Here is a 26306-nt window from a genome sequence, read left to right on the forward strand (position 1 = left end):
TATATATATATTGGATTGCAGTTGTGCAGTATCTCTATTCCATCTAATGTTACTTTTAGCTTCCTTAGAGCTGCTTCTTTGTTACTTAGGTGGACTGTAGTAACCTCAGTTATATTTGGGGTTTGGGCTGAAGTCTCATTCATGAGTATAATCATTCAATTTCATCACATCACTTGTCAGCACATTCTCAGAGTGTGTAAGATCTTCACTCTGGTAGATTAATGCTAGACTCTTAGACTCTCTTTATACTGGATTTTAATGGAATCCATGTCTGACATGGATGAATATACAGGTTAAAGAGAATGAGGGCTAGAACTGATCCGTGAGTTAGGCCATTATTTAGGCACTCCATTTGCTAGCTTGTCAATTCAGGAACACCCTAAGTGCCTATGAGGCAGCATGTTGTTCCAATACAAATGCCAGCTTTTGACGGGGGATGATTTCAATACACTTTGACATCAATCTCTCCATCCACACATGGTCATAAACTGCCGTAAGATCTACAAAAACGGCAGCTAATTTGAGGCGTAATTGAAATACAGCTGTCAGTTGTCAATATCTAGACCCAATTGGAACAGCTCCAATGTATCCTAAAGCCAACTTGTTCATAGGGGATCGAGGAAGATGCCTACCCATACATTGTGGTTACTGCAATTGGACGATCCCTGGGCAACAGTTTAATACCATCTTATTCTTCCAAGAAGGTGCTGCTATACAGCAGTAAGTATGCTAGAGTACTTATCTATGAATCTCACCCTAAAACTATAGCAAGAATAGGAAAGTGGCACATGACTTTCTCCAGGTTTTCCAAGAAATGCTCCACCACTACTGCTCCTGACCATACTTTTTCACACATGTAACACTTATCACTTACTTATCCCAAATTATACTTCTCTCTCTAATTATTGAGGCTTCTGTTCTTCCCTCTGAAATCAGAACAAATGCATGCCACATATACTCTAGTACTTAGCTGCTACTTCCTGTGTGTGGTGCAACCCTGACCTATTGAGAGAGATCCTACAGTTCTCCACCTGATAACAGAAATCATTAAATCCACAACCAAAATTGTCTGACACCCTGGTTTAAGTCTTCCACTTAGCTGCTAAGCAGAGGAACGTAATGGATTCTGGCAATGAGGCTGCAAAGTGATACTTTAGTTTCCATCCTGCACACAGGGTAGTTGTCTTCAGCACTGCACGTAGCTGCCTGTGCGAACCAAAGTTGGCCTCAGACCCAGGCAGCTGGCGTCACTGGCGCTGACATGAGTTATGGAAGGCAGCCATATGCACCCAGTATTCTCCACAGCCACTGGCAGAGTCTTCTCTACATCTACAAGGAACCCCCCCCCCCCCCCCCCCCCCCGCTCAACAAGCATTCAAAGTGGACACTGCCTTTCTGACCTGTCTGCTACTTCCCAAAAGGTTTCCATTACCCATCGAACTCTGGAGCTCTGAACAACCAACAAGCCCACCCTCTCCACTTCTTCTGAACTTTCAGGAAGACTGACTCCTGTTCCAACAGATGCAGCATCCTGTGCTGGCTCAGACGTACTTTCAGTAACGGGCAAGACCTCAAACCTGCTTTCAAGGTGTAAAGGACGGCCATGCCATCAGCACTCACTTTCGCTTTCACTCCAGAGATTTGTGACCTTGCCACTGTTTGCCACTCATTAAGTAAATGCGGACCACACAGGACAAGTGAATCTAATGGTTCTGCAATATCAGAGACCCCAGCCAAGTCTGTAGGCACCAGAAGCGCCACAGTTTGTGTCTCAGGTGCCCCAGGGTAGCAGCTTGAATGTGTCAATTGTGGCCAACATGTCTTCCAAATACTTCTGTATCTGTACTCAACAAAGCAGTCCTTACCAGTCATGAAAATACATTCATATAGCCAAGAATGAATATAACATACACCAGAAGTTGCTTGATGCAATCTGAGGACTGCTACAAAATTGTTTCTGGCTCTCAATATGCCACAAAGTCATCTCACACAAGTTACTGCTCAAGAAATATGCAAATATTTAGAACAGAGTTACTAGAAGCATGAGATAAGACTGAACTGATGCAGTGTGGAAACAGAAACTGCTCTCTCTCTCTCTCTCTCTCTCTGTATGTGTGCGTGTGCGTGTGCGTGTGTGTGTGTGTGTGTGTGTGTGTGTGTGTGTGTGTGTGTGTGTGTGTGGGGGGGGGGGGGGGGGGGGCACGCGCGCGCACAAATATATTTTCTCTCTTTCCAAAAAGATCTCTTCTGTTCAATGTCAAACATTACTGACTGTGTCACAGATGGAAAAGCTGCAGTGAACGACATGTGAGCAAAAAATAAAGAGATTAGTCATCAATTAATAATGCAAGGACTAACACTAACCTCAGTATGTTGAATTTTAATTTACTCAGTGCTGTGTTTCAGGGATGATGTGGATTAATACAATGAAAATATGGTTTTTCTGTAAGCACAGTAATAATTAACGATGTGCTTCAAATCACTGTTTCAATTGTTTAACTACTGAATGTATTCCTATACATAGTGAAGTAGTTAAATTCCCTTTAATATTACCATAATTTTTTACCATACTTTGCACATTATTTACTCATAATTCAATCAAATCAATGTTAAGAGTAAAATGTACAGAAAATTAAGTTTTCAATGTAGACTAGTTTTCATGCAACCAGTGGTCTTTTCAAGGACTACCAGAATAGACAATGAAAAAAAATTTCAACTTACGGTACGGTTTTCCAGAAATGGTCACAGATAATTAAGTTTTACTGGAAGATACATCTTGTAAAGAGAAACTCTAAACATACATTTGGTATAATATGTGCAACACACATCAATACGAAAATCTTGATGAACTACTCTTGAAAATTTAACCTAGCTCTTAAAACACATAACTGTTTTGATGTCCAACTTTCATGGAGAGGACTTCATTTCACTTTGTGTTGTGATAACTGCTGGCACACACCATAGTGTGAGCGATATTACAGGCTCTTAAAATAAATAACAGAAAACTATTCTCATCATTAACAACATTACACAACGTGACAAAATTCTTGTTTTTCAGCATGTTCCAGTGATGTTAACAGTGTGTGATGCAGGTTGTAACATAAATACTACCTTGTGTGAAAATGGTGTCCTGTATGGGCATATCAAAGCCACACTTAACTCCGAACATTTTGTATAGGAACGCAGCACCATAAGGACTGGACTGTTAGTTTTTTAAGGCTTGGATATTTAGCATATGATACTACTGAGGCATATATTATACCATCATGAATAAGACTACTGTAAGTAGAATTATTTATGACATGCTTCAGCACTGACAGACAATTATTTTATGGTTACCATCTCAAAGCCTGTATTTATCTGCTGTGCAGCTCTTGATACCAGATTTGCTTCCCTCACTAAAGAGACGGCACCCAGTGGCACCTGAAGGAAGCTTGACTGGCCTTAAAATACTTTGTCATGCTGGACACCTCTAACACCTGAACATGAGTGTCCTGGAAACACACAACTTTCAATGGCTACCTGATATTTTGTACAAGAAAACTGTGCATAAATTGTGAATATACAGGGTGGTCAGAAACAGCCCGAAACGCTTTTAAGGCTGCACTGAAAGATAACTATTAATAAAAAAAATTCAATACGTTGCGCCATTTCTGAGGTAATGAGCATCGAAATTAGCCAATCATGCCACTGTATGCACAAAGTCAAGCGGCTCACCAGTGATGGTGTTGCCAAGCGTGTTCTTCATTTGATTTCCTAAAACCAAACAAGAGAGCTATACAAAACCTATACATGGAACAGTAGTACGGAATGAACCCAAACCAAAAGCTCAGCCGTCTCGTGCGCTATCATCTATGCTATGACAACAACTGACACTAAACCTGGTTGGCTGCTTGAATTTGCACATACAATGGCCTGATTGGCTAATTTTGATGCTAATTAACTCAGAAACAGTGCAACATATTGAATTTCTCCTTAACAATTCTCTCTCAGCACAGCCTAATCTGCAACACCTTTACAGATTTTTCCAAATGTTTCTGGCACCCTATATACTTTAGGGCACATAGTTAAACTCCACATAAAGTGCCCACATTTTTGCCTTGTTCTGGAGGCAGAAACCACCAATCCGGTTGACATGATTCCTTGTATTGACAGTACCTCCAATGCACATCAGTATCTTATTTTTGAGGATGCGATGTTGCCCAATTGGTATATACAACACCCACAAAATGTGATCAGATTTTGCCCATAACGTTCACCCATTCAGACCACATAATGCATTAAGGCTTGGTTGCTGAGCATGGTGAAAGAGAGAGCACTGAGTCACCTGCAATGAATCCTGACTTAATTGACAGAATTTATAAGCTGAACTGAAGGATGTTTGACTTCCATATGAACAGCACATGCCATGTGAGATGGGCTGAGAGATTTTAGTGATGAATAAGGTCATTTCATAAATCTTGTGGCTTCAACGTTGAACTAAACCTAGCCGAACTCACCAAATAATCTTCTTCGCAATATGGTTTCCCATCAAGAGCATAAAAAGGTTTTCCTTGTAACTGGATTGCACAGTGCTGACATGTGAAGCATGAAATGTGGTACACTTGGTCCATGGCTGTACATCCAGATCCTTCTCCCACCACCTTTTGTCCACAGGCTGTACACACACCTACAAAAACATTTATAACACTATAAAGAAAATTATAAACAACATGCAAAAGCTATAGTCAACCTTCAGCAGAAATAAAGTGAGCAGTAAGTTTTTAATTACATTTCAAAATAAAAACACAAAGTTGTAAATGCTGTGTTATTCATCTCAAAATTACAAAGACGTTTGCAAAACCCAGGGTAGGAAACCAAAAGGAGTTATTACTTACCTATTACACATTCTTTCACTTAACTGACGGTAATTGTGTGTATTTCTTAGCAGGCTAAAGAGCTTTTCCTGATAAAATTCTCAAGAGAAAATTGTTATTGCTCCCCCCCCAATACATTTGGTACCTTTTATTAAACATAGAACCACTTGGGAATGCAGCTGTACCCATAATTACTAGCTTCAACACAAAGAAACAAAAAGGTTCGAGTTAATTGTACTAGAGACTAAATGACACTAGGATTCATTACCATACTGACATACCTAAACAACAGACAATTTATAACTACTTGTGAGAAAATAAATCAAATGTGTTTACATTTTTGGAGACTTAATTATTAAAAATGATCACATGTACTGAAATAAAGGCAATATACCCATGATCTGGTCCCATATAAGAAGTGAATGGCCCACTATTCAAGCAATCAACTGTGTCCAATGTTTCAACCAACTTCACAAATTATGTAATTCTTTTCATAAAGTCTTAGATGACCAGCAAAACACAGAACTTTGCTACACTGCTAGCTTTTGAGTTTGAAATAACACAAAGATCCCATAACAACATGACACACTCTGAACATGCAACACAATACGCCTACAGGTGTAAGCGGAAAAATGGCAAAAGCATACTATAAGCACCCATCTCCACAGCACATCCACTCATGAGAGCATATTACTAGAGAGGGTAGTGGCATCTTAGCTGAAATGTGCGAGACTAAACTATTCACGTTTCAGTAAGTGGAAGAATGCAGTACACGTGATGCCACAGTTATTAGTATCTTTAAAATGGCTGGGACAGAAGGTTGCCAGTGAATCCCCAGCACTATTCTATAAGCAGCATACTTCACCATCAATATGAAATGCAATACAATTGAAATAGTCCTGAAGGGGAAAAGGGAGTCTATTTAAAACTTAAAACTTGTTGTGGACTGTTTAGCAGCCTTCTCTTGCAACAGCTGTCCTAGTCCCTACAGAAAATTTCCAGAAAATATCACCTACCACCAGTTTCTTATGTGTTTCAACATACTAGAAAGCTGTTTTCGATAAAATAAAGTATCTTCCATTTCCTGGAAAGTACTTTTTTTTTTTTTTTTTTTTTTTTTTTTTTTGCGTGCACCCCCCCCCCCCCTCACCCCCTCCTCCAACACACACACCTGGGCACAATGTGGATGCACAGGAAACCTAGCAAAGTTTTCATTCTATTTTTTGTGGGCCTGTCAATAACTAAACACTTCTGCTATTCAGTCAACACTTCTGCTATTCAGTGAGTCATCTCCTTACTCCTAAGTGTTTACGAATTAACATAAAATTTATATAACTGTGGAATAAAAAAGCTTTACAAGTATCTCAAACTATTTGGCCACACTAACCAAACATTTCACTGTGTGTGCACACACATGTGTTTGCTGTAAGAACAATAAAAATTTGCAGTGGAATGTGAGGGAACATTGAAGCAGCCTGCTTCTCAAAGATACTTATTAAACCCACTGTCATCAACAAGAATTTTTAGTTTATCACTGATTTTAATAATAATAATAATAATAATAATAATAATAATAATAATAATAATAATAATAACAACAACAACAACAACAACAATAATAATAAACTTTAGAACAATGATTTCATTACCACAATTACAGTACAATGACAATATAGTTAATAAGGTTTCTGTGTGATAATCTAATCCAAATATTGCACCATCGCTTTAGAACTCTCGATCTGAAACCTGCAGCTCTTTCACACACTAATTTTTACAAGTCCCGCTATTCTGAATACCTACACCATTTTTGAGTATTTGTAGCAGCTATTATCCTCACTCAAATCTCCAGGAGCAAAAGTACAGACACACTGTGTTCTGCTGTTACTAATGATTGGACAGTTGAAGTTCATGGTCTGCTGTTACTAATGAGTGGAGAGTTGAGGTTCAGGGTCTGCTGTTACTAATGATTGGAGAGTTGAGGTTCAGGGTCTGGATGAAACTAGTAAAAATACCTTACATACAGAGTTATTTGTCATTTCTGACTGCTCCATATTTTATATGCATCTTTTTTCTGCAACTCCAATAATCTTCCACAAAAGAGGAAATCTTTGTATCTGAATGTTCGGAATTACGTAATTCATTAAGTTACAATCAGCATGATAACCCCCTTTCGTGATTACCCCTTTCTGTTTACATAGTCCAATTACAGTATAGTAACATACACTAATATAACTTTTCTCAGATCAGCATCTTCAAATACTCTGTGGCAAAGACAAAAAGTAAGTGTTTAAAAAAAAAGTATGTAAATTACCATATATGTCATCGGGATCTGAGGAATCGTGCATGGATTGAACTAGTAAATTAGTCAAAGCATCAACTTCTGCTTCCTTTCCTAACGAAGGTGCTGTATTTGCTTCTTCTGATTTGTTTTGTGAGCCACTCATGTAAGGAGCATACAAAGAATAGTTGGAACGAGATGACATCTGGCTCGGTGGCCGCGGATTAATAGGTTCATATATAGATTCATATGCAGAGCTCTGAAAATAATAAAAATCCTCTGTTATAAAACAAAACAAATTATTTCTGGTACAAATGTTACAGTAATTAATAAATCAAAACTAATCTTTCAAAATAATTTTAATGGGGCAGCGAATCATATGAAACATCGTGGATGGGCATGTATAACGTGAACAAAATCAATCAAAATATTACAAATACCACTGCAATGAGCACTGTGAACACTTTAAAACTATGTGCTGGATGAGTACTTGAAACTGGGATTTAAGACTTTCGTGGGCAAGTACTTTACAAACTCACAGTTTTAATCTGTCAAGAAACTTCAAATCAGCACACATTGCACTGCAGAACAAAAATTAATTCTATGGACTGTAATCATAGTTTTTTTTATGCTGATTAATAAGAATATGATTCGAACAATTTAACTCACCCTTCTGAGAGAACATTCTAAGATATACAGGGTGTCACATTTTTCTGTGGAAGAGAAATAAATAAAAAAAAAAAGTATCAAGCAAATGGTGTTTAGCTATCAGGATATGTACCTGCATGATAACAGGAAAGGCCACTTTGTTCATTACACAGATATGAACAGCAGTATGTCTTTTCCAATAGCATCCTATTCTTTTTTTATTTTGTAATCCACTTCCTATCCTCAAAACCTGTTCAAAACTGTACTGCCGTACACCAGCCATGTAAACATGAAGTTATCGAAAATGGAACACAGAAGTGACCAACTCTCACCCACTGGCATACAATGAAGGTATCTGGGGTAAAGCAGCTCATCCATTTACTGGAGTTGACAGTGAACTAATTGAAATATAACACAAATGCATACTGGCCACTCAGTCAACTGTCTTTCAGTTCCATTTGTTTACTGTTAACTCCAGCATGTGGGTGAGTTACATTAGCCCCCAGTAACTTCACTATATTCTTGTGCAGGAAAGTAAGTCAACTTGCATTAAATTTTCAATAATGTTTCATTTCTGTGAATGATATGCTGTGCTTTTGAACACGACTTGAGGAAAGGAAGCAGATTACAGAATAAAAAATATAGGATGTTATTTAGAAAAGACATAGTGTTCTTCATGTCTATAATGAACAATGTTACAAGAATGGCAATGATATCAGTTAATGTCCACCTGGTAGATAAAAAATATTTGCTCAATATATTTTTTATTTCTCTTCTGAACACATTGTTACTTGAGGTCGTCAAGATGAATATGACTTCCTGTGTATGGGAAGTACTACAAAAATGAAGTGAGAAATTGCACAGTTGAACTAGCTTGTAGATCATGTTATACAAATTCTAGATAGAGAGACTCTGTAATTTTACATGTGCTAAGAAATTTTGAGATTGCAAATACTTAGAGAACATAATGCTTGTAATAAAAATAATAAACTGTAAGGCTTACATCAATCACAGATATTAATAATTCTGCTATTAATGTTGCATTTCTGAAAAACCTTTTAATGAAGTCTCTTAAAAATGTTGCAACAGTCAAGGACTTATTTCATAGGTTTATCATATTATCGAATCATTTGATTAATTTTAAGGAAACAGTTCTTTGTTTTAATACTGAAATAAACAAAAAGAAACATAATATTTACAACTATAGTTTACAATAAATCATGATCTTAGAAGAACAAATCTAGAGGTAGAAAGTTTCAGACGGAAGTCAAATGATTTTACACAATAGCATGGATAGATTGAAGTGTAACTCTCTACACTAAATGCAACATACATACATACATGCTTCTTTTGTCTCTAAGAAGCCAATGTGCTTATTGCACATGTATCAGCATACAGATATTCTCTGCTGGCAAATTCTGTGACCCATTTATTAAACTTTCAATGCATTTCTCTGAGCAATGAATGATGGTTTTATTTTACTGCTTTATCTTTAGACATCTCTGGTAATTAAATATGATTCAAAATACAATATATTTTTCCATTGAATAAGCACTAAATCAACAAACTGAAGTTCTCATGTTTAACAAAAACTTTTTTCTGTGGGCGACATTGAAAATAAGCGACCAACAATTAGTAGTTATCTGAGCTCTGAGCACTATGGGAATTACTGCAATCATTCATTATGCTTGTGCATCATTATCATTGTCACAATCAGACTCTGTTCACTAAGGTGAAATGTCAATTGCACTGCAGAAATAAGACTATCAACATTGATGTTTTCTGGAACAGCAATACTATGACAGGTTTTAGAAAGAGTTATTGCACTGATGTGCATGGAGACACGTGATGATGAACTCCATGCAGTATTAACAGTGCTAAATTAACACACATTTGTCTGCTGCAGCCAGTTAAAATTAGTGCATGTGAAGACTATTACAGTGCAATGGAGTAACACCCACTTTCCTTAGGAGCTGCTACAATGAAAGCCATTTAACATTACGGTAAGGGTGTGGAATAGAAGTCGGGCACTGAAGATGTGTGTAAAAAAACATCCGAGACAGAAAAGAAATAACTGTTACACAGTTCACTCACACAGTTTCTAACTTTTTATAGTACAAAGGGCATTCAAAAAGTTTTGCACAGTCGTCTTTAATTTTTTTATTTTTTGCAGGAGAAGAATGAAATTTTTTGTGAACATACTTGGAACATTTAGCTGTAAGTTGGTATATGAAAGTATTTTCTTTTATTTACAGGCGAGCCATAATGGACCGTGAAGTAGATGTCAGGTTGCAACAATGGTCGGTGATGGAGTTCCTCTTCAAGACCGGTGATGACTCTGCCACATTGATTCACAGGAAGTTGCTCCCTGTTTATGACGGCACAGTGGATCACAGTAAAATCCAACAGTTGTTGCAGAGCTTTAAAGAAGGTGATTTCTCTCTACTGGACAATCAACGATGCGGTAGAACATAGACGGCAGTGAGTGATGTGAATAAGGAGACCATTGAACAAATCATCCAAACAATTCAGTTTGCTGAAATGACTCGTTTGTCATTTGGTAGTGTGGTATCACTAGTACAGTCACTAGAGTACAGAAAAATCTATGCACGTTGGGTGCCTAGATTACTGACAAGAGAAATGCAAACGATGAGGAAGAATGTGTGCAACGGTCTCATGAAGACCTTTACTGAAGGGTGGAAACAGTGTTTTGACAGCGTAATTACCCAGGATGAAACATGGTGGTTTTTGTCCGAACCTGAGAGCAAAACCCAATCCATGGAGTTGCGTTATCCGGGTTCCCTCAGAAGAAGAAACCAAGGCTTTCATGAACAGCAGGCCGAAAGGTGATGGGCTCCTTCTTCTGGGATGAGGGTTGTGTCATTTTCATTGACTTTTTGGAAACAGGCTCCACAATTAACTGGGACCATAAATGTTAGTCACTGGACAAGCTGCGATATGCCATCAAAACCCACAGACTACAGCTTCAGGGTCAGCTCATTAGACTACACCATGACAATGCCAAACCCAATACAGACCTTGTGAGACAGGAGAAAATCAGGAAAATGGGTTGGAAAATTGTTCCTCATCCTCCCTACAGTCCGGACTTGGCTCCGTCTGATTTTTACCTCTTTGGTCATCTGAAGACCCACCTGCACTGTAAAACATTCGATAGTGAGAATGACCGTCTTTCCTGCGTCACGCGATGGTGTAAAAGTCAATTCCCAGAATTTTAGCAAAGTGCATTTACATCATTGAAAGAATGTTGGGCCAGATGCAGCACACCTGATGGAGGCTACATTGAATAGGCTCAATGCATAGCTAAACGTTCGAAGTACGTTCACAAAAAATTTCATTCTCCTCCCACAAAAAATAAAAAAAGACTGTGCAAAACTTTTTGAACGCCCTTTGTACTTCTCACATGGTGTCCTAGTTATCTTTACCACCCAAAATAACTTTTTATCCAAAAGAAAAATAATAAGTAAAAAATAAATATCAAGCAAGTGTTTCTAGAATGAAATTTTCACTCTACAGTGGAGTGTGCGCTGATATGAAACTTCCTGGCAGATTAAAACTGTGCGCTGGACCGAGACTTGAACTTGGGAAGTTTGGAAGGTAGGAGACAAGGTACTGTTGGAATTAAGTCTGTGAGGACAGGGCACAAGTCATGCTTGGGTAGCTCAGTTGGTAGAGCACTTGCCCACGAAAGGCAAAGGTCCCGAGTTCGAGTCTCGGTCCGCCACACAGTTTTAATCTGTCAGGAAGTTTCATCAAGCAAGTGTTGTTTAGCTACCAGAAACATTGACAAACATGACTATCTTTCTTGCAACTCTGTTCATTATGAGAATATGAACAGCATACAGCATGCTACATATTTTATTTGGTAATCCAGTTCCTCTATTCAAAACCTGTTCAAAAGTGTATCACAGCTACCATTCACACAAACATGTTATTAACATGAGATTTACTATGGCTATTGTTATGTGCAACATTTGGGTTAGCTGTCAAAATGTTATATATTTTAAATAAGACTAGTAAATTTAACTCTGAAGAAAATCATATTAATACAAACTGTGATGTTTATAATGCTTTTCTTTTGCTAGCATTTCATATTCTGTTTCTCTCTACCAGCCCAATAATGTTTTGCTTTACTTGGGGATTTTTTTGGTGGGGGCGGGAGGGAGAGGGGGAGTGGGTGGTAGCTCTTGGGTGATGACCAGTTCTTCCATAAATGTCATACACTATGAGATACATCCAACATGAGGTCAAAGTGAAAGTGTGTGTAGTGAGTATGGATGTAAATGTCGCATGATTTGGCAGTGAAATGGGCACCAGTATATCACAGCCAGTAGTATGGTTCTTTAAGGATGGGAACATCAGTAAAATGAGTCAGTTACAAATTGACACTGGTCATGCAGTACTCATCAGAAAGGATGCAGGAATTTAAGCATTTGACTTAACTCAAAGCGTGCAAAGATTTCATTAATTCATATCACTTTTAGACCATGCATCTGTATGTGAGGATATATGCCACAGAAACTTCTCACTCCAAAATAAATTCCTTTTGATGAATTTACAAAAATTTGAGGATGCATTTTAAGAATGAATGCTGGAAAACTGAGAAGCTTTGCCATTCTCAAGTTCAACAGCTGAGTTACAGTGTTCAAGCATTTGTCTGTGCCCTAACTACTGCTGAACACTTCCTATATATTAGTTTGGTTCTTATTTTACATGTCTAATTTTTTTGTGTGTGTTACTTTCCACTCTGGCTCTTTAGCAAGAAAAAATAAGTTGTGTGTAATTTGTGCTCAACAGAACAGGGGCAGGGGCGTGGCCTCAACATTTGGGGGAAGATCTCATTTATTGTCTCAAACCATATTGTACATAAATATGTAGCTGATTAACCAATAACTTCAATACTTTCAACTCGTTAATTAATATTGCTGTAGTACGTTTCATGATACAATCAATAACAGATATGTACTACATTTGTGGGGTAAAAATGAAAAAAACTTTTTATGTTAAAAATCCTTATTCTTTAATAAAGTCTGTTTATGTATCTTGGAAACCTGTGTCAATATTCTCCAAATTATTTCTTCTACTCCTCTATGGGCTTCATGCCTTTTTCAGTCAGATTAACACTTTCATTTTAGTAACTCAAATAGTGTACACCTTTGAAATTACCACACAAAGTGTACACCTGTATCACAGTGACCCTCAATTATTTGCTGGAGAAATTTCCTGACAATAGAATATTTTAATTGAAACTGGACTATCATCTATTAAACTCATTTTATCTCATGTCTCTCACATACTTTTTCAAACAATATTAGTATTAATGCATCCAAAATTCGAGACTAAGTAAAAACGCTCATGGAAACTTTTCAATGAAGAAACTTGAAAGTGATCCAGCTCTAAAGACTTTATTTGCAGTTTAATTAGATGAAGGTGGTATTCATTTAATGAAGTGCACATATTACACAAATATTAACAATGACCATTCTTACTGTAGACTTCATATTGGTCTGAAAATTCTGCAGACTTATTAGTTTCGCCATTGACTGTAATTGCTGTAGGAGCATCACCTTCAGAATCTCTTTCATCACTAAAGTCACTCATGTCACTTTCACAATTGAGTTCTGCTAACAATGGTTCCCATGTACCATCTTCTCTCAGTAAAATGTCATTCCTATGTGCCATTTTCATATAAACGGACCACACTCATCAACAGAACAGTTACACAATGTGCACATTACAGTCAAAACGCCCCTTCAAAAAATATTTCTGTCAAATTAATTAAACAACAATGTCTCAACTTCAAATGTCCACACACTACCAGGTATCACTCAATGCTGAATTTACATTGGTGGCAGTGAACTGTGTATGTGCAGCAGCACACACAGAGTAACAAACAAAAAAACTCCAGGGTCAGAGTGATGCTGGTGTACATTTCTAGGTTAGCACAGTGTCTGATCATTGCCAAAGTCTTCATTTCCATGGCACTCCAAAGGATCTGTTATAAAGAACAGATCACTCAAGCTAAATCTGGCAAAAACTGGTCTTCTTTTAGAAGTACGGTCCCATTAATTATAATTTCTGGGGAATGATTATTTCTATTAGAGCCATTTTACTATATTAGTCTAATGATTCTGCCTCATGACTCACTGCATTAAAGATTTTCATATTTGATTCAGAAGACAAATTAAGGTCAATGACTGCCAAGATAGCATACTCCAGAGGCAGATAACACAAATAATCATTCAGTTTTTGAGAAGCCACCTGAGAAATATCATGGGTGGTAATATGATATTTATGAAATTTTGAAAAACTGAAATCTAAATACAGTACTCTATGTTGTACAAAACATTTTCATGTTTCCCTTTCTTGGAGGGCACCGACTTCATATAATGTGACTCACAGCTGTCGTGTTGGAACACATACTTAAGATCATTAATTTCAGAATCCCAGTTGTCCTCGTCACAAGTAGTTTTTGCTCTGTGTACTGGTGTACTTAAAGCTGCTCTCTTCTGTACTGGATGGTGAAAAGTCTGGGCACCAAGATATGAATCAGTGTTCATCAACTTGCGGTTTCTTTAACATTCACGTGATGAGCCACCAATTTTATTTCTTCCCTTCCATGATGGTACATCCAGCAAAATATGCAGAGTCCTGGGAAGACAAGGTACCAGATCTATTTTCTGACTTCCTAAGGAGATAAAGGAGATGCTACGCCCTCTTAACACTTAGGCGCCGACGCCCATAAAAATACGGGCGTGCGCGGCCTGCCCGAAAGTCCGGCAACTGTAATTTTACGGGCGCGTGTTCTCGTTGTTCCCCTTCCTTCATGTATTCTTATGGCTCCCACTTGTATGGGAGGCGCTGCATGGACTGTAGTTCGAGTATTGGTCACTAGATGGTGCGGGCATGCTGTGGAAGGATGTGTTTCCCTTTTTATTTGTCACGTTTTGCGAGCGGCGATTTTTTCCGGCGCTGTCTCCGTAGCATCGACATGGCGAAGCGTGGCTTGACGGACGAAGAAATTGCTCGTGAGTTATATTGTGATTTAGAAGAAAGTGATGTTGATTTGTCAGAGGAAGATATTGTAGATAACTCTGATGATGATGTGGACTATGCTCAAGAAGTAGTTTCTGGCAGTTCAGGTAAAGAATTCTGACAACAAAACATGTATAATTTTTGTTCAGATTTTCACTGAAAAAACTCGGCACGTAATTATGATTTTATTTGCAAATACCACTCTTCTGATAGATTCAGAAGAGGAGACCAGGTGTCCAAGCACTTGAGCAGCAAGTAATCCCGTCGATATTGTGCCTGAAGAACAAGCGAGACTGACTGTGAGGGGGAAGCCGAGACCTGCGCGCCGCACCGATTCTGAGGAAGGTTGGACGACTACTGATCATGCACCAGATATCGATCTATTCTCAGAACAATTCGGAATATGCAATGTTGTCAGTTTAGACCAGAACAGTGCACCTCTAGATTTTTTTTTCATATTTCCTGACAGACAGTATGATGAAACATATAAAGGAACAAACTAATCTGCATGCTCAACAATGCATCAGGAAATTACAAAGCACAAATTCCCTTTCACCCACCTGCTCATTATCAAAGTGGAAAGGAGTTAAACTTATGGAAATAAGGAAGTTTCTGGCAATTGTAGTCCATGTGTGTGTAAGTGTGAGGCCACGTATACGAGAGCACTGGTCCAAGAACCCTGTTGTGTCATGTAATTTCTGTCCAAACATCTTGAGCTGTGACAGATTTCTTTCTATTTTGAGAAACTTCCACAACGATAATTCCTTAGCTAAGAGGAAAGGAGAAACTGGCTATGACCGACTGCACAACGTGAGACCCCTCCTAGATAATGTGTATGCTAATTTCCAGCGTGCGTATACACCATATCAAAAAATTACAACAGATGAAGGCATGTGTAAATTTCGAGGTCGCGTGTATTTCAGACAGTACATGCCACAAAAACCAAATAAATACGGTATGAAAATGTACATGTTATCCGAATCTGACACAGGTTACATCTGGAATTTCTCTGTTTACGTGGGTGAAAGGTCTGACACAGTGACTCTGGTAAAGACATTGCTTGCAAATCTGTCAGGAAAAGGCTACACTTTGTTTACGGACAGATTCTACCCAAGTCCAATACTTGCTTCAGAACTGGAAGGTACAAAAACTGCTCTTGTGGGAACAAGAAGAAAATCTCGGCAGGGATTGCCTCGTGCTATAAAAGATCCGAACCTTCAGCGAGGCGAACTTATTTTTAGGCGTAAAGGAAATATGTTAGCACTGTGTTGGAAGGACAAAAGAAATGTGCATATGATAAGTACAAGGCATACTGCTGGGATGGTCACTTTCACTGATCAGAGAGGAAGACAGAAGTCAAAGTCAGCCTGTGTAGTGGGCTACAATAAAAACAAGTTTGGTGTTGACTTATCAGATCAGCGATTGTCATACGGCACATTTGAACATCGAACTGTGAAGGGGTGGAGAAAGTTGGCATTCCATGTTATACTAATGGCGACTGTAAATTCCTGCATATTATACAATAAGGTTACTGGAAAACGCCTCAACATCTCACTTCATGACAGGATCTTGCACAAAGCAAAGATCTTGAACCCCGACCTGGTCCATCTGGACTCTCAAGCTATCAACTGGAAATCATTTCCTGGAAAAGATTGAGACAGAAGTAGGTAAGAAACAGAAACAAAATCAGTGTGTAGTGTGTTCTCTGAGAGGAAAAAAAACTGACTGGAAAAGTGTGGCGAAAAGACACAAGCTACCAGTGTAGTGAATGTAAAGTAGCATTGTGCAAAATGCCGTGCTTCAAAATTTATCACACAAAGAGCAAAATTGCATCCTAAAATAGTTACAGGAGGTTACTGTAGATAAGACATACTGTATCCATCATAATTACAATTTCTGTGTAAAATTAAAAAAAAAATTTCCTTCTAGAAAATACAGTGAATATACCTTTGACCAATTTTTCCTTTTTTCAAAAACAACGTTATAATAATAACGCTTGTCAAAAGTATGTATTAATTCAAGAGAAAGGTATTATATATGGTTTTAAACACGAAAGTCTAGGTTTTTCAATAAGAGTAATTTTATTGCTGTTACTGAAACCTTTCACGAGTTGTAGTTGTTTAAAATACGTTAAAATCAGCCAGTCTTTATGGTAGACACCTGCGCGCAATGGCTCAGGACCCAAAGTGTTAAGGACAGTCTCACCCTCAAGATTCCTGGGACTTACAACATCCATTGTGAGTGCAGAAGCTGTTACATAAGACTGTTCAACCACACCATTTCTGACCACTGTGCAAAACATCAATGGCATATTAAAAGTCAAGTACAGGATAAATTTGCAGTTGTCTCAAAAACAAGTAAAAAATATTGTTTGATGAAACAAAATTTTTGTCCGAATCTCCTACATACTGTGACTCCATAATGAAAGAGGCTGTAATAATAAGAATGTGCAAGAAAATATTCAACTGTGACAGTGGATACAATCTTATCATTGCCTGGAAGCGAGCAGTTGATGCAGAGAAGAGCCACATATATTTGTCACAATTTTTACACTACGTGTGGAGCGCTGGCGCCACAAGTGCAGGAGCTGATATCTGCGACAGCATGACTTAATTACTGACCCATCAGAAGCCGTCTTTGGGGCCACAACAGCATCAGTTTCGACAGTCGGTTGTTCTTGACGAAGACAATGGTGGTAATCGTCGAAAGCTCAAGGTTTTAGCCTGAACTTATGTGGCAAGAAGTCAGACTGTTCGGTGCAGTCGCGAAAGACTTCATTCTCAAACAGTACTTTAACTGCAAAATGAGCGCAGAACCTCACTCTTATGTACATGCTGATAGGCAAAATACAAACACAAATTGAATTCCTCTTGTGTTGTGACAATCCATCACAGAAAATAAATTCAAGCAATAAAAATTGCTTTCTTCATCCACTTTGCATGATGAATAACGTTCCAAACACAAAAGGATACTCCACGAGAAGGTCAAAATTAATTGAAAACATTTCAGCATGTCTTTGTAGTTGCTTCTATTCCTGATGCAAGCTTCTAACTGTTTCTCAGCTGCTGTACAGAAATTCACGTTAATGAAAACAGTTACACTTTTTGCTTGGAAGATCTGAGAATATAAATTTTCTCCTGTAAAAGAATTGAAGATGAAGTCTTTACACACTCATTATGACTGCTACCTTTTTTGAAAGTAGGGTGGTCTGGTTTCGAGGGGGGGGGGGGGGGGGGGGGGGGAAGGCTTGGTTCATTCCTGCCTTCACTACCTGACTTTGGGTTATTGACCCATTATGTCACCTGACCCATGACGTGTGAAATTAAAACACAATTAAGGACACTGAAATAAGCAACATGTCTACATTAGGCAATGAATTAATTGATCACACATAATTCATATTTTGCGAAGTTGAGTGTGTTCTTCTTCCTTCTTGATTTTCCTATATTCAAGACACAGGGGTACCCTTTCACATTATTCTATTTAGCCTAAATTTCATTCATTTTTACATGGAATGGAACAAAAAAAGTGTCATGAGAATGAACCTACTGCTTGCTGAATGGTAGTCTTGACTCATACATTGTATGGATTCCATTATCATATCTCTTGTATTATTTATCACTGCCTATAATGATGTTCGACCTCGAAACTTCTCTAAATTATTTACACATACACTGCACAGCTCAAATGTAAGGACAAAGTTAAGCTGATTTATGCTGCTACAATGTAAATTTAACCATTCACGTCCTATTAATTTCAAAGAGTTTTAAGTTTGATAAAAATTTACATTCTTCCTGAAGTTGCAGTTCCTACAAAGAGAAATTTATATAAATGAGAAAGTAAGTAAAGAAAATGGTTTTACAGTATCAGAGAATAAGCACGATGAAAGACAACAGTCTGGCAGCTATTAGTAAGGCAGTAAATAGGTTGTGGATGACAATTCTTCATCATATAAGCTGTATAATATAAAGGTTCAAATAAAGACAAGGTTTAAACTGTGCTCTGTGACCATCACGATCAGTGTTTCCACATGAATCACAAAGATAGTAACACAATCCTTCCATAAACTTAATTTTGCATGTACAGGTTGTATAAACAGAAAAGAAAAAATAATTCCTGGATTTTCCCAAATAAAAATAAACTTTTTCACAGGTGAATAAACACTTTTTTTGGTTATGTGACAATGCGAGGTCTGTTCAAGAAATTCCAGGACATTCGTAATTTCGCACCCATGGTGTGTTGGAATGAAATGATGTTGGCAGCCCTGCACACACCTGTGTTTAATGTGTAACTGATGGAAGTTTCATTGTATGTTTGTTAGTTACTGTTCAGAGCTGTACTGGGTAGAACATTGCGTCCCACAGTTTGCGAATTTCCAGATGACACAATTAGAGGAGCAATGCGTCTCCAATAAATTCTACGTGAAACTCTAGAAAACCTTTACAGAGACACACTAAATGATGCAGGAAGCCTACGGTGATGAGTGCTTAAGCAGTACTAGGTGCTCTGAATGGTTCACACAGTTTAAAAATGGCCAGACGGAAGTTAAAGACAACCCTCTTTCAGGAAGCTCTTCTTTGACTTTGAAGGATTGGTTCATCATGAATTCCTGCCACAGGGACAAACTGTTCATCAGGCGTACTATCAGGATGTGTAGCAATGACTGCAAGAAAATGTGAGAAGGATACGGGCTGAAATGTGGCGAGACAATTTATGGTTCTTGGATCATGATAACACACCCATACATTCATCCCTGTTGGTTCACAACTATTGCACAAAAAAACAAAATCATTGTGCTGCCTTGTCCTCCATACTCTCCAGATCTCCAGAATGAGATTTTCACTCTGCAGCGAAGTGTGCGCTGATATGAAACTTCTTGGCAGATTAAAACTGTGTGCCGGACCGAGACTCGAACTCGGGACTGAGTTCAAGTCTCGGTCCGGCATACAGTTTTAATCTGCCAAGAAGTTTCTTCAGACCTCGCCCATGTAGACTTTTTGTTTATTTACAAAGTTGAAAAACCTGTTGACAGGACAAAAATTTGCAATGATAGATTATAAAGGAAAATTCACAAATAGCACTTTGCGCAATCTAGCAAGAGGTGTACCAAGACTGCTTCTGGAACTGGAAAAGGCATTGGGAGTGGTGTATCAATTGTGGAGGAGAATATTTTGAAGGAGACGATGCACAATAATTAAAAGGTAAGCATAGAAAAGTTTTATGGACAAAGTTCTGGAAATTTTTGAACGGACCTTGTATACTTTGGCTCTGAGCTGTTTTATACACCAGCATAGAACTTTCCTGCACTTTAGGAAATGGAATCCCAGAAAAAAAGAAAAAAAAAACAGTTATGGAAAGATCTCTGATGCATGACAACATGGACACTGCATATTTTCATATTACCAACATATGAATGTGAATTCCACCAAATGCAGCACGGTAGCTTCTGAAGCACTGAAATCGAGATAGCGATGTGTTTTTGTCAGCCAATCATAGTCCACATCGTGTGATCTCTCCAGCCAATGACAGCAAATGTTCAGAGAATAGGATACATGTTGTAGTCAGTCAATAGCAACATCACCGTTAAGTAGTGTGAAAACATGAACAGAAAAAGTTAATGGTTTAAATTTAAAATACATGAAGTATAACCGAGCAAGGTGGTACAACAGTTAACACAATGGACTCGCATTCGGGAGGATGACAGTTCAATCCCACGTCTAGCCATCCTGATTTAGGTTTTCAGTGATTTCCCTAAATCGCTTCAGGCAAATGCTGGGATGGTTCCTTTCAAAGGGCACAGCCAACTTCCATCCCCATTCTTCCCAAATCTGATGAGACCGATGACCTCACTGTTTGGTCTCTTCCCCTGACTCAACTGAACCCAACCATAAAATATAACTACAAGAGAAGCTAAGTTCTCATACATAATTCTAGTCTTTTTTTCAGCATGTGTTACCCTTTAAGGTATATCAAACACAAACTTGCCAGTAAAGTTTTAAATAATGGCATAAATGGCTGGTCTTCTGGACCAGATATTTTTCTATCTGGCTGTTTCTCAAAGTGTTACATTTTGAATAAGAGTCAAATATTTTGTGGTACAAGATGTTCATCCTACATTCTCACACACAACATATTTTGTCTTGTGTAGAATGAAATTTACTTCAAAAGTAACGCATCTCAAATCACCATTTGCAATATTTTCCCATGACCTGTTAGAAATGTAAACACCTGTGATGTGAAGCTCATCAAAAGCAGTTTGTTGTTACACAGTAAGGTATAGTGCATTTTCTTTACAACTGAAGTTTTATTTTGGCGTTATTCTCTTCTTGTGTTTTATACTGCGGTGCAATTCTGCAGTGGTGGTCTAAAGTGAAATCTTTGTTAGAGTACCAGTTCTTACCAGCCAAAATTACATGAATTTAACTGAAAATTAAAACAATGTAAAATATCCAAAATTTTAAAAAATTGGGGCAATTATTCCAGGTTTTCCCAGGATGAAAAAATTTCCACGTTTTTCCGATTTCCTGGGGCGTATACACCCTGATCTACATCTGTATCTTACATGACACCTTATGGTGAATGAATAAAGGGTATATAGTGTTTCAGAGTATTTTCTTTCCTTCCTGCTTCATTCATGACTGTAATGTGGAACTAATGATTATTGGATTACCTCTGTACACACCCGAATCCCTTCAATTTTACTACCATGGACAGTATGCAAGTTAACTGTCAAAGGATTCCTTGTGTCACGCTGAAATGTTGCCTCCATTGAATTTTTAAGATGATTTGAAGAATCTCTAACTGGTATATGATAAGCATTTCTGTGCTACTCTTGCAGTGACTAAAGAAACCCATACCAAATTGAGCTGTTTCTTTTAAGGGATTTTTCTGTTTCACTAATTCAACTTGACAGGAATCCCAGACTGACAAACACCCTCCAACAACTGATCAAATGAATATTTTTTCAAGCAGTGTAGTTTGTGGGTGAATTATATTTTCACTGGAACCTTCTGATTAGATTCATGTGGTCTTTCCACCAGCACAATCCAGGATTGCTATCATTTACAAGTAGCATCAGCAGAAGAGGAGGAAGAGGAGGAGGAGGAGGGGGGAGGGGAATTCTACCTTAATCGGTGGAGCCACTACAGATGCTCCATAAATTTATCTTTAATTTAGATGAGGGAAAGAAATCTCTACATTCATCATGGAAATCTTCGTAGCATTGACCCATCATTTACGTGACCCTCAATTTGGAAATATTTAGGTACAAATTACATTTCAGCTTACCAACACGTATCCCGCCAATTTTGTAAATCACTCCAAAGGCACCAAGATAGTTCCTTCAGCATGAGCAAAGCCAAATTGATACTTTAACAAGCACAAATACAATATACTCAGTTCCACAATAAACCCTAACAATGGATACTGAGCAAGCAGAACAATACCAGTTGCATGCTTCCAAATGTCTGTCAGTCACTGTGGTGAAAATTGTGATTCAACGTGAAAACTTACAAAGCCTATTATTGCCCTTCACATGCTAATGAATTTCAGCTATCAGTTATGTCACTTGTGATATCTTAATTTCAGTGGCAAAAACTGATGACAAGCGGGCAAAATGTTTTTTAAAGCATCTGCACTTAAGACTGCTGGAAAATACTTTGTGATTAGTAACACAGCCTAAATGCAAATGCAGGAAATTGCATAATTTGTTATTTTAAAGTTTTAGAACCATTCTGTTCTTTGCAGATGTTAATCCCTGAAGTTTTGTTCTGTGCTGACAGGTATCATCCCAAAGTATTCCCTGCTGACAGTTGCATGTTAACCTGCAAGTGGCTTACCTCTTACCAGTATAATTCGCTCCTCCTTGGATCCCACGAGGCTCAAGGAATGTCACAGCACATTGTTGTCAGCCAGTTTTGGGGTGATATGAGAAAGATATGATGAAGCCAAAATACTCAAATTGAATAGCCTCTATCCAATTCAAAGCATCACTATTGGGATCCCTATAACGACAGTCAAAGTGCTGATGGAGAGCCAAGTGAGTTAATTATTCCATGCGCTACTCTTAAAATGTCATTGACTGTCATAGCTTCCTTCCAGTAGTTGCTCTGATGGCAATATTAACATAATTTTTTAAAGACTATCAGTACCTGAGATGAAGGTCCATAGGTCCCAAAGTCAGGTTGGTAATTTGCCCTGCGCAGCTCTGAATAGCTTGAACTAACAGGTGATGGAGGAGGAGGTAAGTCATCAGGCGGTGGTGGGAAGTTTGATGTGTGGCACTGACTGTAATCTGATGGCTCCGGTGGAGGTGGCAGATCATCAGCAGCTGAAAGTAAGTTTGTATCAATTAATAACAGACGTATAATTTGCATCCTAACCACTAACAACTAATAAAGTACAACTATTAGAAAAACATCATAAATGCTGTTTTAAACTTAACATTAATTTTATTTTGCTGCAGTTTTTATTTTTGAAACAACATTAATAGTGATTGCTATTACTTGGTAATCAAAAACATGACACAATTATCATCATTACTGCATAATAAATTCCTGATGGACAAGAGAGTGTGTGTGTGTGTGTGTGTGTGTGTGTGTGAGGGGGAGAGGGGGGGAGAGAGAGAGAGAGAGAGAGAGAGAGAGAGAGAGAGAGAGAGAGAGAGAGAGAGAGGGGGGGGGGGGGCACGTGCGCGCAAGTGGAGGGGTGGAGATAAGTTGGGGGGGGGGGGGGGGGGGCTGCGGAATGGTCTAACTTTGTTGTTATCTATCCTGTAGTTGCTTTCAGTGATGTACAGTAGACAGAACGGGAAACTGCCTGCTCATTCTTCATTTTGCAAAACTATGAAAGGGGGAAGAATGACACTCCCCTCTACCACTGCACAAATATTTGCGACTACACAAATTTTATTCCCAGCCATCTTTTGGTGTTTGTTGACTGGGCTAATGATCCATGTGAGCAACTTTCCTTCTTCAGGTAAGCTCACAAGGAGGGTGGATTAGCCACACCGTTAAAACAGTAGCCGGGTCACTTGGTAGTGCTTTAGGTGGTGTAGAACTGGTACCAGGTGGTTATATGTTGGAGCCCCCACCCCCCTCCACCCACCACTGAACCAAATTACAGCATGGAAGTAGAGTGTGTGTGCTAGTCAGTTGTACGTGATTAACACAGTAGGACCGATTGATGTGGACACGTGAAATAATGGCAGTTAAGGAAGAAACTTGTGGAGTCTCTTCCTTGCTAAATTGAGGCAAAGGTCAGAAGCAGAGTTACATGCCATTAGCGTGTGACGAATGTTTTGTCCAGGGTCTACTTTCTTCTCCAATATTGATCAAATAAGCCACGGGCATGTTACCAGTTCACAGTGTCCAACATGCACAATATTTCGGTGATCATACATGTCATCATCATCAGATGCACTGAAAAACTAAGCTCCTAAGCACGCGTGGCCGTCTAATATCCCCTGCCTCCATGGGCTGCTCCCTCCATGGTCCGCATAAGCAGCCACACGCCGGTGGTCACAGAGACGCTAGTGTCGGCATCTGTGATAGTGTTGATGTAAGTTCTCTGTCCGCTCTGGTCGCAACATCATTTTGTTTGCTGAGAATCGTCTTAATTAAAATCAGTGCTTGTTCCTAAGCCTTGCTAAGATTATACCTGCAATCTCAATTGATAAGATCATCCCTGGTGTGAATTTGTACAGTCTCTCTGACAACACAGTCCCAGTATTTGGATCTGTATGCAATATCATAGTACATTTCTTTTGTTTTGTTTTAGGGTGCAAAAAACAACTGAGGTCATATGCACCCAAGTCAAAACTATAGAACACAAACACAGAGATGAGGGAAATGACTATATGTCTGTCCCAATGGACAGAATAGGAGACAGCTAAACAAGGCACGTGGAAAAAGGGCTAAAGAAACAGCACACAAAAATTGAGATCCAAAACTAAAAATTAAATGGCCTTTGCCATATTGCTTTGGTGGGTAAAAAGTAAAACGCGGGTGACAGCCCGTGTGTCATTCGCTAAAGCAGCTGATAATTCAGATAGCAAACCCTAAATGGAACGTAAATTGGTAAAAAAAGGGCATTCCAGCAGGTAGTGGCAGACAGTTAAAATTTGGGCACATTGAGTACAAAGTGGTGGGGCCGTGTCACTGACCAAATGACGATGGCTAAAAAGGCAGTGCCCAATACGCAGCCTAGTTAAAATGACAGGAAGGCTGAGAGGAGGTCGTCCAAGCTGCTGGGAGATGCTTAATAAGCCAGAGTTTATTCCTGTAAAGGGACGACCATTGACGATGACAATGGGACACTACCTCCCGACAGACGGCAACACAGAAATCATCGGAGGGAATATAGGAACTAGTGAGCTGAGGTACTAGGACTGCAGCATTGGCAGCAGCGTCAGCAGCCTCGTTTCATGGCTGACTGACATGACCAGGGACCCACAGAAACATCACATTGGCTCCACCAAGAGTTAGCAACTGATATTTTCCCTGGACCCGCTGCACTAAGGGACGAGCAGTGTACAGTGCACATAGACCTTGGAGGGCGCTGAGTGAGTCTGAGCAGAGGACACACTTGGGAAGGCTGTGTTGCTGGATGTACTCCTTAGCCTGATACAAGGCGAAAAGCTCAGCTGTGAATACTGAGGAGTGGGCCGGAAGCCAATATCCAAAGACATGGGTGCCAATGAAGAAGGCATACCCAACCCCACTGTCAGTCCGAGAGCCATCAGTGTATACAAAGGTTCTAGGGCTAAGTTCCACGTGAAGGTCGTGAAACTGAAGGCGATAGACCAAGGATGGAGTAGTGTCCTTAGGAAGCAAATGAAGGCCAAGGTTAAGATGTGCCACTTCACAAAGCCAAGGTGATGAAAGTTGCAGGTAGTGTGAAGTTAAGCCACTATAGCAAGTGGCAGAAGCGGACTCCAGGAGGTAACACAGAGGAGGGACGAGCCCCATACTGATGATCTAATGAATCATCAAAGAAGGAGGCATAGGAGGGTTGGCCACGCATGGCAGAACAAACGGCATGCATACCTGCTGAGGAGAAAGTCACAGCGGTAGGGCAGTGGCAGTTCAGCAGCTTCAGCATACAGACTCTCAACCGGGCTAGTGTAGAAGGTGCTCAGGGCCAAATGGATGCAATGATGATGGAGAGTGTTGGGATGACGTAAAAGGGATGGGTGTGCAAATGCATAAACAAAGTACCCATAGTTAAGTTTCGAACGTACAAGGGACTGGTATAAACAGAGGAGGGTGGTTCAATCGGCACTCCCAAGAAGTACCATTGAGGACATACAGGACATTGAGGGACTGCGTACAGCGAGATGCCAAGTAACAAACATGGGAGGACCAAGAGAGTTTCCTATGAACGGAAGAGCAACAAGCCCAAGATGTAGAGATGGTGGGAGAAAACATGTGCGCTGCCAGAAATTCATACAGAAGGTTTTGTCAGTGGAAAAG

At 39.1% G+C, this 26306-nt stretch overlaps 1 protein-coding gene across 2 annotated transcripts in view; it reads right to left on the bottom strand.

Annotated features, from left to right (window-relative positions):
• The window catches only part of LOC126469984 (lipoma-preferred partner homolog), an 87677-nt gene that overhangs the window by 21857 nt on the left and 39514 nt on the right, over positions 1-26306 (bottom strand). For both annotated transcript variants that reach the window (XM_050097427.1, XM_050097428.1), the window contains exons 5-7: positions 22986-23164; positions 7168-7393; positions 4500-4669 (exon numbers count right to left, since the gene is read on the bottom strand). In XM_050097427.1, coding sequence (XP_049953384.1) covers positions 4500-4669; positions 7168-7393; positions 22986-23164 — 575 coding nt within the window. The remainder of the gene's footprint in view (positions 1-4499; positions 4670-7167; positions 7394-22985; positions 23165-26306) is intronic.

This window comes from Schistocerca serialis, chromosome 3, assembly GCF_023864345.2.
Source record: "Schistocerca serialis cubense isolate TAMUIC-IGC-003099 chromosome 3, iqSchSeri2.2, whole genome shotgun sequence".
NCBI classification, from domain to species: Eukaryota; Metazoa; Arthropoda; class Insecta; order Orthoptera; family Acrididae; genus Schistocerca; species Schistocerca serialis.